Source organism: Pinus tabuliformis, chromosome 4_2, assembly GCF_031772625.1.
Source record: "Pinus tabuliformis cultivar Carrire ecotype Pingquan chromosome 4_2, CPIR1, whole genome shotgun sequence".
Classification (NCBI taxonomy): Eukaryota; Viridiplantae; Streptophyta; class Pinopsida; order Pinales; family Pinaceae; genus Pinus; species Pinus tabuliformis.
Genome location: NC_142304.1, coordinates 510,723,785 through 510,739,736, shown reverse-complemented (window position 1 = coordinate 510,739,736; position 15,952 = coordinate 510,723,785). Strand labels below are relative to the sequence as shown.

Below are 15,952 nucleotides of genomic sequence, written 5' to 3'. Positions count from 1 at the left end.
TTGGTTATAAATATACATTCATTTCATTCCCTTCATAAATTTGGATTAGGTAACTTGACCACTACCCCATAAATTTACTAATTAGATCCTTGTTAAGAAAGAGAAGGTCCTCACCCTTAGAAGAAAATGTTGTAATTTTCATTTTCACAACTTATAATTTCTTCACAAAACACAAACAAGCAAGCTTTTGGCTGAGATCCATAGAAGGCCTTGGTGATAACAAGGATTTAAGATGTCGTTGCTTCTATTTCAAAGTTTGGGTCTAGATGTATGCAAACCATGCAAAGAGGAAAATTCAAAATCCTCAAGGCACATAACCAATCAATGACAAGGCTCGAAGTCATACAACAATATACTCAATATGAGCTCAACTTGTCACTTGTGGGAATTGAACCTGGGTGGGTAGGATATAAATCGTTCCTCCCAACCAATTAATATAAACCCAAGTGACAAAAAATCAAAAGTGGATTGTTGAATATATTGGAAGAATTGATCAATGGATATAGAAGTGTTCTAACTTACAATTATTAAGAGGATTTTACTAAAACATCTAAGTGAATTGGTTAAAATACCAAGGTGAATTGGTTAAAATACCAAGGTGAATTGGTTAAACATATAATTTTTTTAATACTTTGATAAGGGTAATTAATGGAGTGATTTAATGAAATCGACTCTAAATTATCATATGATTTGCCTAAGGAAACAATGAGGGGCCTTGGAATATGAATTCTCTACGAAATTTTGAAAGGAAGATACATTAATGAAAACAACCATATGAAATATGTAGAATCATACTTGAAAACGTACGAGTGTGGTTCTACACATTTCATATGAGTGTTTCCCTGACATATAAACTTAATATGATAAAAATGTTTTTGCTAAAGCTTAATTTCTCCTTGTTGTAACTTTATCTATAATAAGATAATTTATTATTCAAGTTGTACAATTCTAAATTTTGTTTTATAATACAAATCCACCCTTCCCACCCATTAAAAAAAATAAAAAATTTGATTAATATCAATTGATGACTTAAAAAGCAATAATCAATTACAATAAATAAATAAAAATAGTGAAGTCACACATTTGATATTCAAGTTAGGACGGCAATTTTTTTAACTTATTCTTATTTTGTAGTAACTTTTCTTATAATAAGATAATTTATTGATCACTTTGTTTGTTTTTGAATTTTGTTTTATAATATAAGAAAAAACATAGAATTGAGTTTTGGCTATGACCAATAACAAAAGGGTAATGGTGAGGTATAATAAAAAGAAGTAATGAATTGAAATAAAATAGAAATTATTGATAACATGTCTAATTCACTTAGAATTGACAATATAGTGAATGAAAAGTGACAATATAATTAGTTTATTATGCAAAATATTAAGAGTTAGAAAAACTAGCTACACAAACAATGAAATAAGTAAACCTAAAATGGTTCCAACACTCTCTTGTTAACCACGTGTTTGAAAAGAATAGAAAGGGTTAAAAAAGGAAAATTACTTTAATATGGAATTCAACATTCATATTAGACATAAATTTATGATTTAAAAAGAAAAGAAAAGAAAAAAGTGGGCAAATTACCAAATGTTTATTTTCAAGTTCTATCCTTGTTAAAGAAAATAACATTCTCACAATAATTGATATCACATATTCTCATAATAATTGATAACCATGTGTATTATTGCTTAAATCTAATATCACATATTCTCGTAATAATTAATAACCATGTGTATTATTGTTTAAATCTAATATCTAGAGGAAGCAATGAATATGTGCATGGTGCTTTGAAGAAACTTAATATCTTGTATTAATATTTGTTAGTGGTTTGAAGAAACTTAATAATTGATAACTATGTGTATTATTGTTTAAATCTAATATCACATATTCTCATAATAATTAATAACCATGTGTATTATTGTTTAAATCTAATATCTAGAGGAGGCAATGAATATGTGCATGGTGCTTTGAAGAAACTTAATATCTTGTATTAATATTTGTTAGTGATTTGGTTTAAGATGGATGATACTACTTTGAGCAAAATCTTCAACATTTGTGCCTAACATGTGCAATAGTAAAAAACTAAAGATGAATATTGAAATCTTTTCCAATTTGGATAAATGTTTTAGAACCAAAATATTTTTTCCAAAGTATTTTAAATAGATGATGAAGATTTAATGGGTAACCTCTAGGAAAGATTAACATAACACAACTCGAATGACAAGTGAATGGGCAAAAGTTTAATAAATACAACAATATTACGAAAACCCAGTCATTTAAAAGAAGGATTGGCATCGACAAAGCATCAACATCAATATTTATGAATGGGAGACAACAGCGAGAACCCATTTAAAAGTATATATTACATTGCCAAACATAGGCTTGTCAAAAAGATCAAAGCTTGTAACTAAACAATGAGCACATTTTGCAAGTTTCACCAAATTTTGTCACCAGTTTTGTTTTCTTGAAGGGGAAGAGGAACACAGCTAGCATGCTCTCGAAATGAAACTTGCAACCATTGTTTAGTTGACAATGGCTATAGAAGGCTTTTGGCTCTGAAGAAATCGAACAAGCAAAAAATGATCCAGCATAGCTTAATCATTTCAGGAGAAACAAATCTACGTCTGTCTATTCAAGCTGTGAGACATTAAGAACATGGTAAATCAAACCTTAGGCAAACCACACGATCAATGATAAATTCAAAAGTAAAATGCAAATGCTGCTATTTCCATATGCGTGGTAAAAATCGAATCCCACTGGACTTGATGCTTGCGGATAGAATTATAATTTAGAATACCTTCTATGTTTTTTTCTTGCAGGTGTCCCATGTACTTGAGTTTTCACACCATATGTCTTCAGCTGGAAGTTCTCAAAGGCTTCAGAAATAGCACCAACCTGAAATTAGGGGAACAGCAAACACTTAAAAAATCTCCCCAAAACTGAATGCTATAAGAAAATCTGTCAATTACCTACTAAAATCTTCTTTCACATACCAGTTCTGGTTTCTTTGAGTACACCCGCACAATTCTGTCTTGACACGATGCGGGTAGTAACTGACTAATCCGATCTTTATCAATGGAAAATTTTGATGTGCTATCATAGTCCTTAAAAGCAGTGGATAATTGTTAGCAATGTAAGTAAATTCGTATAAAAAAATACATATGAATGTGCAATATTCCAATTGACAGATTATATCGTTTACCAACTCGAGGCTGCTCGGTAATTTGTTTAAACGGGGATTAAATTTGAAAACTCCGATGCTCTTATACCACCGTTTTACAAAACAGCAGATCCAGTGCTGACATTTTATGAACATTTTTGGACAATTTGAACGTATTTTTACATGCGGTTTTGCAGGGTAGACTGTAAAGTCTAACCTGGAGAAAATTTCTCAACCCAATGAATATATGCTAGACACTGCATGTCATTTTCCCCTTGCAAATTTTATGGTTTTAACTTTTTTCTGAAGTACTGTATAATATATATATCTATAGAATGAGAGGAAAAATAGAGGAGCAGCTCCGAGGTTCAGAATCAGATTCCTTTTTTTTTTTTTTTTCAAAGAATGGATTCCATGGAGTGGTTGATGTCCTCACTACCTTGGAGGTCAGACTCTTTGTATAGATCTGGACTATTACCCACCAAAAATGGGTGACCCTATAGGAGAAGATTTTTCTCCCAATCTTTGCATTCATCCGACTAGCCATGCAGTGTGACAGCCACCACTAGCTGATGACATGCCATTTTATGTCAGCCACCTGCATCAGTCATATACTTCTCAACCCATCCAAGAAGATCACATGGATGAAGGTGGGCTTCCAATTAAAAGGTACTTTATTCATTTTGCAATTGGGTGCTTATGTTTGTTTGTATTTGGGTATCTGATATGGATTATGGGGTGACCTAGAAGAAAGAGGGGTTTTAACTCTGATCTTGTTCCCTCGCCTTAAATTGGGGGTTAATCTTCGATCCTAGTCGAGTGGGACCTCCCCTAATGGACCGATGGCTATAGGGGGTACTACTCGGGAAGCCTTGATTGAGATAGCATTGTTCCATCTATCCTTATTCCATACTTACCACTTTCCATCTTACATTACAAGCCCATATTACACTTCCATTTTTTGGGTTCAACTAACCATTGATTCTCTAGGATTTGACACCCATACATCCTCATACCTGGGTAGGAACTGAAACTTTTCCCTTGGAGGTTGATGCGGCTAAAGGAAAAGAAAAAAGCATATCATGGCCCCAAATTAAAATAAAAAAATATCAAAACGCAAAAGATGGCCAAAACATACACATTAGCACGTGGGCAAAAGCCTAGCATGAGCTCTACCTCATTTATTATGGCATCACCTGGTTCCTGAACACATGTTGCTCTATTATATCACGATAAGGAATCCTTGCAAGTCCCAACTCTGATGAGCAATGAAGTGATTCATCCTTAAGGGGTAATACAACTACTATACATCATTCAAAGCAAGTTCTAACCCTTTGAGTTACGAACAATAATACAAAGAAAGGCGCACAAGAGGGGTAGAAAACAAAGGCCAAGCTGTTATCTCATGCATCCATGATTGCTCCCTCCTCACTTCTATACACTCACGTTGTGGATTCTCATCATGCTAGTCCCTTTGACCATGGCACTTGGCCATGAAGTCTTCTCCCCTCCATATCATCATTATTATTCACCAACACCTATCAATTGAAAGGTGGAGGCTACAAACACCTACTAGGGTTATCCTTTAACCACTACTACCTAGTGAGGAAACACCAGTGCGTGTTCAAGGCCATAATTTTGGAAGGGAATCCTCATTTAAATTTTTAAATAGCCCTTTACATTCAAGCTTGGTTCACATCAATGCAATAATGATTATTGTCCCTCATGACTGGTTCCTTTCACTAGACCTTATATTGTTATTGTAAGGTGGTTCAACAGCCCATGACCTAGGCACCTTACCCATAGGTACCCAGGCCCCAGAGAAGTATATTAACACCCACAAGTGAAGAATTGAGAGTCTTGGGTCTCCGAGAAACAACAAAACATCATACCTACCCCTAGGAACCTCTTGTACACAGGACGTTCTACCAATTTGCACTACATTTGACGATTCTTCAGGATGATACACCTGGGGCCAACATGCCCCCAAGTCGTCCTTAGAACCTTATGAGGGATGACAGCTGATTCAGGGCCCAGATGAGGATGGTTTCACCTTCAGAGACTCAGGAGGGCTAGTAACACCTGGAAAGCACTCAATGTTGGAGCAAAGATGAACACTTTTGTTGAAGAAAAGTGTAACTAGGTTTGGTATTTGTAAATGTAACTTTAATCTTTGCACTTGTCAAGAAAAAGAAATATTATTTTTGTAAATTATTCGAATGAGTTTCTTTCTCATTCCATAGGTCTAGAAAAGTCAAAGAATCAAAGTCATGTTAAAGAGCTCTTCTTGAGCAGGAATATGGGTCAACCTTGTTGATCAGTGGTTGTCATTGATGTCAACCCAAGCAGCACCAGGGGTTACCCCAATATTGCATGGACATTTTGACTTGACAAATTACTCTATTCTAAGTCAAGGATCTTCTAGATGGATTCTACTCATCGAGATGTTTCCGTTGATATATGGCACGCCAAGTAATTCTTCATGGTTTGAGAGATATTCATGTTTGGAGTTAGTAACCCCAATTAGTGGGCTAAAACCATATGGGTTTGTGGCATTGCACTCATAATTGGTTGTGGTCATTGAATAGTCAATAATTAATAAAAAAAATTGCTCCTAAAATCCCTCCAACATTCACTTGTTGAGGACCCTCTCAACTCAAGACATTCATATAAATAATGACCCTCATATCCTCCTCTAGTAGGGATTTTGTGGCTTCAAACAGGTCATCATGGCATTTTCGCTATAACTTTTTTCTGCGAAGCTTCAGAAGCTGAAATTAAAACCCATTTGAGCTGAAATCTTGATGAACCTCATGACTAAATTTCAGATCTTGGTTCGCTATATTTTCGGAGATATGATCTGAGGAAGTTAGGGTTTTTGGAGGCTCCTGAATTCCATGTCAAACAAGTGACGTTGGGAAAATCGTCATAACTTTCTCTTTGAGCATTGGATTCAAATTTCGTAAATAGTCACAGAAAGAGGACGAATTGTAGTCAGTTGAGTAGCGTTTTCAGGGCCAAAGGTCGCAACAAATGACACGTGGCACTTCGTACAAGTTCGCTCTACTAAACTAGTCTATAATCAGGGCATCATGGGAGATTGGGCATAACTCTTTCTTGAAGAATCCAATCTTGATCAGACTTGTGGGGTTGAAAAAGGACTCAAAGGGATACCATAGGACGAAATTTCAGACCCTGGAGATTCGAAATTACATAGATACAACAGATTCAATATCGAGCTCCTAGAATGCAAGAAAAAGCATGCATTCAAGGATCATTGCAGTAAGGACCACACATCAACAATCAAGGGTAAGTCTACTACATCAAGGTATGTATGAATAGTGTTTACATTTGAATTTTGAGTATCATATCTCACATATGTTTTGCAGGGCAACATAAGTATATACAGTGTCTCGGTTATATCTCTAAGTCTCTCTATGTCACAATTAGTTTTTCGGATGTCCTATTCTTGATACTACACATTTTATGCTGCATATTTTTGATGCTACACCAAGTTTGCTAAATCTATATGATGTTGTAAGTCCATGTTACTTGTCTTGTCATAGTTGATAGAATGGTCTCTGTTGTTGTACTTAGAACTTGGTCCATCACAAGTCTAGGGTCTGTCATCAGTTTTTATTGTATATATCTTTAAGTCAGTTTTGGATATAGTCTTGCATAGAGTCCAGGCCTATATCAAGAGTGGGAGTCTTTGTCTATTACTGCAACAAGTCAACAACAAAAGTGACAAGCACACTTCAGGTACACATTGTAATTTTAATTTGTATTTATTCATTATTATGCACTTACATGTGTTTTGCAGGCAGAGGTAAGTTGAAGGGTATTTTGTTTTGTTTTGGGATTGGTTTCGCTGGGCAAATTTTGCATGTAGGTAGAAGAAGATTCAAGTACAACTTCAAGCAAGAATTCAAGAGCAGAAGTATCAAATCAAAGGAAGCATTGCAGTGGACATCCTTTGAAGACATGACATCCATCCATAAATTGTGAAGAAGTGTCAAGGCCAAAAGTCATCATTGTAAAGTCGTAAAAAAGTCATTTGTAAAGTGTCATCATTGGAAGAGTCATTGTTTTAAAAGAGTCAATCTGCCTAGAGTCAAAAAGGCATTATTGGGAGGTATAGGAGTCTCTGTTGGGATGATGTCATGGTTGAGTTGCAAGTCATAGTGTGATTTGGTATTCGGTCAAAATCATTGTAAATCATATTGTATCGTGGATCGTTGTCCATGGTACGGGAATCCACACTCTTGTTTCATTTCAATCATTATAAGGTGGTAGGGAGGTGCTATGCTGGTGCATGAAGTTGCCTACATGTTGGAGCCTGTGAACACTTCAGGGTGGTAGGTTGGTCTAGGATGTTGGAGCATCCATTCAGTTGACCACTGAAGAAACCAGGGTGTTGGGGCGTCCTTCCAGTGGGCGCTGGAGAAGAATGCTTTTCTAGAATTCTAGGACGTTGTTGCTTTCATTTCAATTAACGCTGAAGATTAAAGAATTTATTAGAAAAAAGTTCGGTGGTTTTTGACCTGGAGGGGGTTTTCCACCTAAAATTCTTGTGTCTGCTATGTTCCTTTATTTACTGTTATTACTGCATAAACATTAATAATAATTGAAAATTAACTAATGCTCTAAAAAAATTTAAAAGTGCTAATTGCTAAGGAACATTGATTCACCCTCCTCTCAGTATTTCCAACAATTGGTATCAGAGCCTGGTTCCTTCAGTAACAGCTTAACCGCTGAATGTCAATTTTCAGAGCATAGAGATGGGAAAGTCAAAGAAGCAGGTTATAAGGATTTCAAAGGATGGTACAGGTACAACAAAATCTGAAGAAAGTGAGTATTGTGTACCAACCCCTGATTTTGATGCAGATAATTACTGGATATGGAAATCCAGGATGGAAGTACATTTGCAGGCACATGGAGTATGGGAATCAATTGTTTCTGGAGACACATCTACCGACGAAGCTAAAAGGTACAATTCAAAGGCCATGAATGTAATTTTGAATGTTTTGCGAAATTTTGTCAAAACAAAAGTTGGTCAATGTTCAACAGCGAAAGCTCCTTGGGAAAAGCTTCATAATCTCTATTCAACAAAGCAATCAGGTCAAGATGTTATTGAAAATTCAGATCCTTCTGATTATGATGAAGAAATGGGAGAAATGAGTAAAACAGAGTTTCAAAATCAAGTGATCGAGGTGATAAAGGAACTCAAAAGGCAAAAGGAAAAGACAAGACTTTTGGAAGCCAACTGAAGACAACAAAAGAACTCATCAAAGAAAATGAAGAGTCTGAGAAGATGATTATTAGTCTTAGAACTCAATTGGAAGAAATCAAGAATACAACAACACAACACCTCAAGAGAGAAGTCCAACAGAAGCAACAAGAACTCGACACAGCGTTTGTAGAGATTAGCAGGATCACACAACAGATGCAGGAAGCAGAAATTGAAAGGAAGGAATCTGATCAAAGATACATATCTGTTGTTGACCAAAAGCAAAAGGAATTAGAAACATCTTCAGTAGAAATAAGTAGGTTCAGGATTGAAAATGAGAAGCAGAAGGAACAGATACAGGTTCTCAACAGAGAAGTAGAGAAGACCACTCTTCTCAAGCTACAGGTTGAGGAGGCAGAAAAAAGAAGGAAGATCTTGAAAAGATGGTTTCAAGAAGATCTTGCTCAAAAGCAAGAAGAACTTGATGCAACCTGTGATGAGATCAACAAACTCAAGGGATTGCAAAAAGAACACTTACAAGATAAGACAGATGAAGAAGCAAAAATGAAGGCAATTAAAGATGGTAAAGCTCCAGTTGATGAAGGTACAAGCTCCACATCTTCGCAGGATGATTCTAAGAAGGAAGTTGATGAAAGTGAAAAGCCAAAGAAGAATGTTGCAAGTCTAAAGAACAAGACCAAAGCAATCAGGAACAAAGGACCACAACAAACTACAACACCGCCTCCAAAGAAGAATGAAAAATCTTCCAGGTATGTTCGTTTATTTAATGGTTATTTCTTTTTATGTGCTAACTATGGACATATGGTTAGGGATTGTGAAGTTTTTGACAAGTACAATCATTATCTGCAAAACCCTAGAAGCAAGTTTGCAGGATCACAAGACAGGTTCCACGATGATTTTGTTAGAAGAGAATACATGCTAGATGGGCCAAATATTGAATGTTTCAAATGCCATAACTATGGCCATAGCGCTCGCAGTTGCAGATATCAGATGGAATCACCTATGGACAACATTGAATGCTTCAAGTGTCATAACTATGGGCACATGGCTCGAGATTGCAGGAATAAGAAGGTCTGGAAAAGGAAACAGGTATAGGAAGACAAAGCAGATAACAAGGTTTCAGCAGTTATGCTTTCAGGATTTGTAAAAGCAAAAGGTCATGAGGAATTAGCAGTTGCTTCAGATAATGACTCAAGTCAAGATGGCCCGTTAGGTGACTCACTATTTTGAACAATCTGGCTTGTTGACTCCTTAATGTTTGTACAGGAGGAGTCTATGCAGCAGTATATGGCACAAGTCTACGATTGACAGGAAGGTAGTTTGAACAAGATGGCAGTTTCATTACAGGTTCAGGGGGAGCAAAACAATTGAAGGATTACAGGTTACCAGGAACAAGGCAAGATTAGTCTGCAAAGGATATGCATAGGTTGAAGGAATCAATTTTGAAGAAACATTTGCTCCCGTTGCCAGAATGGAAGCTATCAAGATGTTTCTCGCTTATGCTTGCTCAAGAAAAATCAAGGTCTACCAAATGGATGTTAAGTTAGCTTTTCTAAATGGTGAATTGGAGGAAGAAGTTTACATTGAACAACTCGAAGGTTTTTTGCTCTCTGACAAAGAAGACTACGTCTACAGATTAAAGAAGGCTCTATATGGTCTCAAGCAAGCTCCTAGGGCTTGGTATGCTTGTCTTGACGGATATCTACATCAACAGGGATTCAAGAAAGGAAGCACTGACAATTTATGTGAAAGTGGATTGAGATAACCTAACAATTATCGAAGTATATGTGGATGATATAATCTTTGGAAGCAGTGATGACATATTAAGTAAAGACTTTGCCACAAGAATGAAAAGTGAGTTTGAAATGTCTATGATTGGAAAACTGAAATACATTTTAGGGCTTTAGATTTCTCAGCATGATAAAGGAATATTCATATATCAAATCAAGTACATCAAAGAAATGCTCAAGAAATTCCAGATGGAAGATTGCAAGCCAATCCTTACCCCCATGGTAACATGTTGCAAGTTAAGCTTAGAAAATTTGTCAAAGGATGTGGACCAAAGGTTGTATAGATCCATGATTGGTAGTCTCTTATATGTGACAGCCTCCCGGCCTGATGTGATGTAGGTAGTTGGATAAGTAGCAAGATTCCAAGCAGCACCAAAAGAATCTCATATTATTGTCGTTAAAAGAATTCTTTGGTATCTTAAGGGCACAGTGGAATATGGTCTATGGTATCCCAAAGGAAATGATCTGGTCATCCAAGCTTATACAGATGCAGATTGGGCAGGAAGTGTTGATGATCGTAAGAGTACCAGTGGAGCAACATTCTTTCTAGGTGGTTGTCTTGTTTCATGGTTAAGCGAAAAGCAATCTTCAATCTCGTTATCCACAACAGAAGCAGAATATGTCGCAACGGCAGCTTGTTGTACTCAAGTTCTTTGGATGAAGCAAACTTTGGAAGATCTTCAAGTCAAGTTCGATGAGCCTATTCCCATCTTTTGTGATAACACTAGTGCCATTGGTATCTCTAAGAATCCTGTGATGCATTCCAAAATGAAGCACATTCCGATTAAATATCATTTTGTTAGAGAGCAGGTCGTTGAAAAGAATATCAAGCTTGAATATGCTGGCACAAAGGAATAAATTGCTGACATATTTACCAAACCATTACCTCGTCAAGCATTTGAGTATTTTTGCCAAAAGCTTGGGATTCTCCTAAGTTTTCATTAGACTCTTTCTCTTATCTACTCGAGTAGAAAGGGGGAGTGGAGGTGTGTACAGGTCCGCAGGATGGATGTTTGTCAGGGGGTGATACCCTTTGCCATTGATGAAAAAGGGGGAGAGAAGGCAGTAGGAAGAGGTGTCATGATTTTATGGGGAGTACTTGTGTTGCCATCAATGCCAAAGGGGGAGATTGTTGATCAGTGTTTGTCATTGATGTCAACCCAAGTAGCACTAGGGCTACCCCGATCTTGCATGGGCATTTTGACTTGACAACTTACTCTATTCTGAGTCAAATATCTTCTAGATGGATTCCACTCATCGAGATGTTTCCGTTGATATATGGCACGCCAAGTAATTCTTCACGGTTTGAGAGATATTCATGTTTGAAGTTAGTAACCCCAATTAGTGGGCTAAAACACTATGGGTTTGTGGCATGGCACTCATAATTGGTTGTGGTCATCGAATAGTCAATAATTAATAAAAAAAATTGCTCCTAAAATCCCTCCAACGTTCACTTGTTAAGGACCCTTTCAACTCAAGACATTCATATAAATAATGACCCTCATATCCTCCTCTAGTAGGATTTTGTTGCTTCAAACAGGTCATCGTGGCATTTTCGCTATAAATTTTTTCTGCAAAGCTTCAAAAGATGAAATTAAAACCCATTTGAGCTGAAATCTTGATGAACCTTGTGACCGAATTTCAGATCTTGGTTCGCTATATTTTCGGAGATATGATCTGAGGAAGTTAGGGTTTTTGCAGGCTCCCGAATTCCATGTCAAATAGGTGACGTTGGGAAAATCGTCATAACTTTCTCTCTGAGCATTGGATTCAAATTTCGTAAATAGTCACAAAAAGAGGACAGATTGTAGTTTGTTGAGTAGCGTTTTCAGGGCCAAAGGTCATAACAGTGACACATGGAACTTCGTACAAGTTCGCTCTACTGAACCAGTCTATAATTAGGTCATCGTGGGAAATTGGGCATAACTCTTTCTTGAAGAATCCAATCTTGATTAGACCTATGGGGTTGGAAAGAGGACTCAGAGGGATACCACAGGACGAAATTTCAGACCCTGGAGATCCGAAATTACATAGATACAATAGATTCAATATCGAGCTCCTAGAAGGCAAGAAAAAGCATGCATTCAAGGATCACTGCAGTAAGGACCACACATCAACAGTCAAGGGTAAGTCTCCTACATCAAGGGTAAGTATCATCTCTCACATATGATTTATAGGACAACATAAGTATATACAGTGTCTCAGTTATATCTCTAAGTCTCTATATGTCACAATTAGTTTTTCGGATGTCCTATTCTTGATACTACACATTTTATGCTACATATTTTTTATGCTACACCAAGTTTGCTAAATCTATATGATGTTGTAAGTTCATGTTACTTGTCTTGTCATAGTTGATAGAATGGTCTCTGTTGTTGTACTTAGAACTTGATCCATCACAAGTCTAGGGTCTGTCATCAATTTTTATTGTATATATCTTTAGGTCAGTTTTGGATATAGTCTTGCATAGAGTTTAGGCCTATATCAAGAGTGGGAGTCTTTGTCTACTGCTGCAACAAGTCAACAACAAAAGTGACAAGCACACTTCAGGTACGCATTGTAATTTTAATTTGTATTTATTCATTATTATGCACTTACATGTGTTTTGCAGGCAGAAGTAAGTTGAAGGGTATTTTGTTTTGTTTTGGGATTGGTCTCACCAGGCAAATTTTGCATGTAGGTAGAAGAAGATTCAAGTACAACTTCAAGCAAGAATTCAAGAGCAGAAGTATCAAACCAAAAGAAGCATTGCAGCGGGACATCCATTTAAGACATGACATCCATCCGTATGTTGTGAAGAAGTGTCAAGGCCAAGAGTCATCATTGTAAAGTTGTAAAAGAGTCATTTGTAAAAGTGTCATCATTGGAAGAGTCATTATTGTAAAAGAGTCAATCTGCCTAGAGTCGAAAAGGCATTATTGGGAGGTATAGGAGTCTCTGTTGGGATGATGTCATGGTTGGGCTGCAGGTCATAGTGTGATTGGGTGTTCGGTCAAAATCATTGTAAATCATATTGTATCGTGGATCGTTGTCCCTGGTATGGGAATCCACACTCTTGTCTCATTTCAATCATTATAGGGTGGCAGGGAGGTGCTAGGCTAGTGCATGAAGTCGCCTACAGGTTGGAGCCTGTGAACACTTTAGGGTGGTAGGTTGGTCTAGGATGTTGGGGCATCCATTTAGTTGACTACTGAAGAAACCAGAGCATTGGGGCGTCCTTCCAGTGGGAGCTGGCGAAGAATGATTTTCTAGAATTCAAGGAAGTTGTTGCTTTCATTTCAGTTGGGTCTGAAGATTAAAGAATTTATTAGAAAAGCGTTCAGTGGTTTTTGACCCAGAGGGGGTTTTCCACCTAAAATTCTTGTGTCTATTGTGTTCTTTGATTGACTGTTATTACTGCATAAACATTAATAATAATTGAAGATTAACTAACGCTCTAAATTTGTTTGTAAGTGCTAATTGCTAAGGAATAATGATTCACCCCCCTCTCAGTGTTTCCAACAAACCTAGCATCAAGTAACCCTCCAACAAAAGCACCATCCTCCAAAGAAGAAGACTGCCAACAAACGATGAAGAAATAGTCATATAACTGTCAAGTTGGCTCATAAAAGGTGACACATCGGTTCAGTAGTCATGTCGGCTTATTTATGGAGATTAACTACTATATATAGGCGTGGAAAGTATCTGCATTATAGGCAGATAGAACTCGGATGTCTCTGAAGTTTTTGGTGATGATTACAATGAGTAATCACAGTCTAAAGAATCTCGCATTACTCTGTGACTTCAGAGAAGGTAGTCTCGATGATAACCACAGTGAATACCCTCGCATTCCTCTCAGAAATCTCGATCAAGTTAAAGGTTACAAGAATCTCAGAGGAAGACTTTATTATAGAATCTCGGTTGAGGAAAGGGTCTATGGTTCTCGGATGCAGATTATAAGAGTACACACTCTCGGCATAAATATCACAGTAGTGTATGCACAGCATGACAAAGACAAGGATAATCTCTGAACATAGTCACATACTCGGTGAAGTTCTCTATGCTGTCATAGTCATGGTAACAAGAATGATCACAGTCTCAACATAAAGGAAGGATCTCAATGTACATCAAGGTGTCATCATAGGCATGAAGGATTAACATGAGGACTTTGATGCAACAGTCACATGTATATATCTATATACATGTCTCATCATAGAAACCTCATCTACATAATGATGATCTCGGTAAGCAGTAAAGAACTAAGTAAAGATAGAGATATGGTGCAGCAATCTTGCTCTCATGAATATCTCAGTGATGTTGCAGCAGTAATGGATGTCTCAGTGGTGCAGTGACGACGATGATCTCAACAGTATGAAGAAGAGGATTGGTGGCTTGGTCTTGGAGTGGCTCAGTTAGTCAAGGGTCATGGTCTTGGTGTTCGTCAATTGGAATCTCTATAAGAAGAATTTTATGCAGGTTTTCCTCTCCAAGAGGGAGAGGTTTTGGCCTTGGCAAAATGCCAACTTATTGTGTTCTTGTCTCTTTGTTATGGTAGCTATTTAATGAATAAAAGAAGACACAATAATGTTAACAAGTTAAGCATTAATAGTTATCATGTAAAGAAGAATCTCATTAACCCTGTGCCCTAGATTCTTCAACAACGCTTTCACTGTTATGAGACCCAGGAGACCCCTTTGTGGTGCCCCAAGTGGATTTTGGGGACCACAAAGAGCCAGTGACAGATATTTGAGGGGAAACCCCCAAAGGATGATTTTTAGGTGCTTTTACATCACACTTGGCACTCTAAAGCACCAATGCTTAGCATTTGGAGCATCTTCTATGGATAATGTTAGCCTAGGAGGCCTCACAACTCACATGTGTGGACTTTCTTTTGCTTTTATGTTGCGACCTAGTGGGTTGGCTTGTAAACCAACACATCATTGTGATGTTACTTGTCATTTAGGGGATTTTAGGCAAAATTAGAACTCATCCTCCTCATATAAATAGAGGAACGGACTATTCATTTTCATCATCATCACTTGTGAATTCAGCCTCTCTTAGGAGAATTTTTGTTAGTTATTGTAGCATCGGATGTGTTCTATCCACGAAATCCGGTGGAGATGCTAGAATACATGAGATCTCAAAAACCCATAAACTGTTTATGTAAATTTTGCTTAGAAGTGTTTCAATTAGATTATTAATTGTTTTTAAAATATTTCCAAAGTCTAAACATAGGGAATATGGTTAATTAATCAATATTAATTGAGATAAGGCGAGAATAGTCTAGAAACTCACACGGATCGATCCAGAGATGATCCTAGCCATCAATTATGTTTTAATCTTAGTTGTTGGTTCTCCAACAATGGATTATAAGAGGAGATTGATGTGGTGATAGAGAGAACAATTGAATAGTTCGATTTCTTGGCAGATCGATTTCCAAAGTAGTAGTAGTCAGTTGTCGGAGAGAGCCAAAGATTGAAGCAATGAGTGAGGGGCACGGGTAGGGACAATGATCCGAAGGAAGTTTTCTAGATCCGGAGAGGCAACAGTGAGAGGGCTGAGTTATTCCCAGTGAGGCAGCGTAGAGCACTGCGCATAGGCTTCAAATTGGCAGTTCGATTCGTTGGAGAGAAATTCGTTCTCAACTCCAGAGGCCAAGCAGAGGTTCCAGAGTGTCGGAGAAACAATTTCCTCAGCAGAGAAAGGCAGAACGACTTCATTAGAGACCGGTTGGAGGCTAGACGTCAAATGGATTGCACAGAGCAGGGCAGA

The 15,952-nt window shown here is 37.2% G+C and overlaps 1 protein-coding gene across 3 annotated transcripts in view; it reads right to left on the bottom strand.

Annotated features, from left to right (window-relative positions):
* Positions 1–2,455: 2,455 nt before the first annotated feature.
* LOC149170235 (uncharacterized) overlaps positions 2,456–15,952 on the bottom strand; it is a 338,695-nt gene continuing 325,198 nt past the window's right edge. For all 3 annotated transcript variants that reach the window (XR_016259855.1, XM_089428960.1, XM_089428961.1), the window contains 3 exons: positions 2,994–3,104; positions 2,798–2,895; positions 2,456–2,637 (listed from right to left, as the gene is read on the bottom strand). Coding sequence is in view for 2 of the 3 variants with exons in the window: in XM_089428960.1 (XP_089285086.1) it covers positions 2,619–2,637; positions 2,798–2,895; positions 2,994–3,104 (228 nt within the window). In the remaining variant the exon portion in view is untranslated. The remainder of the gene's footprint in view (positions 2,638–2,797; positions 2,896–2,993; positions 3,105–15,952) is intronic.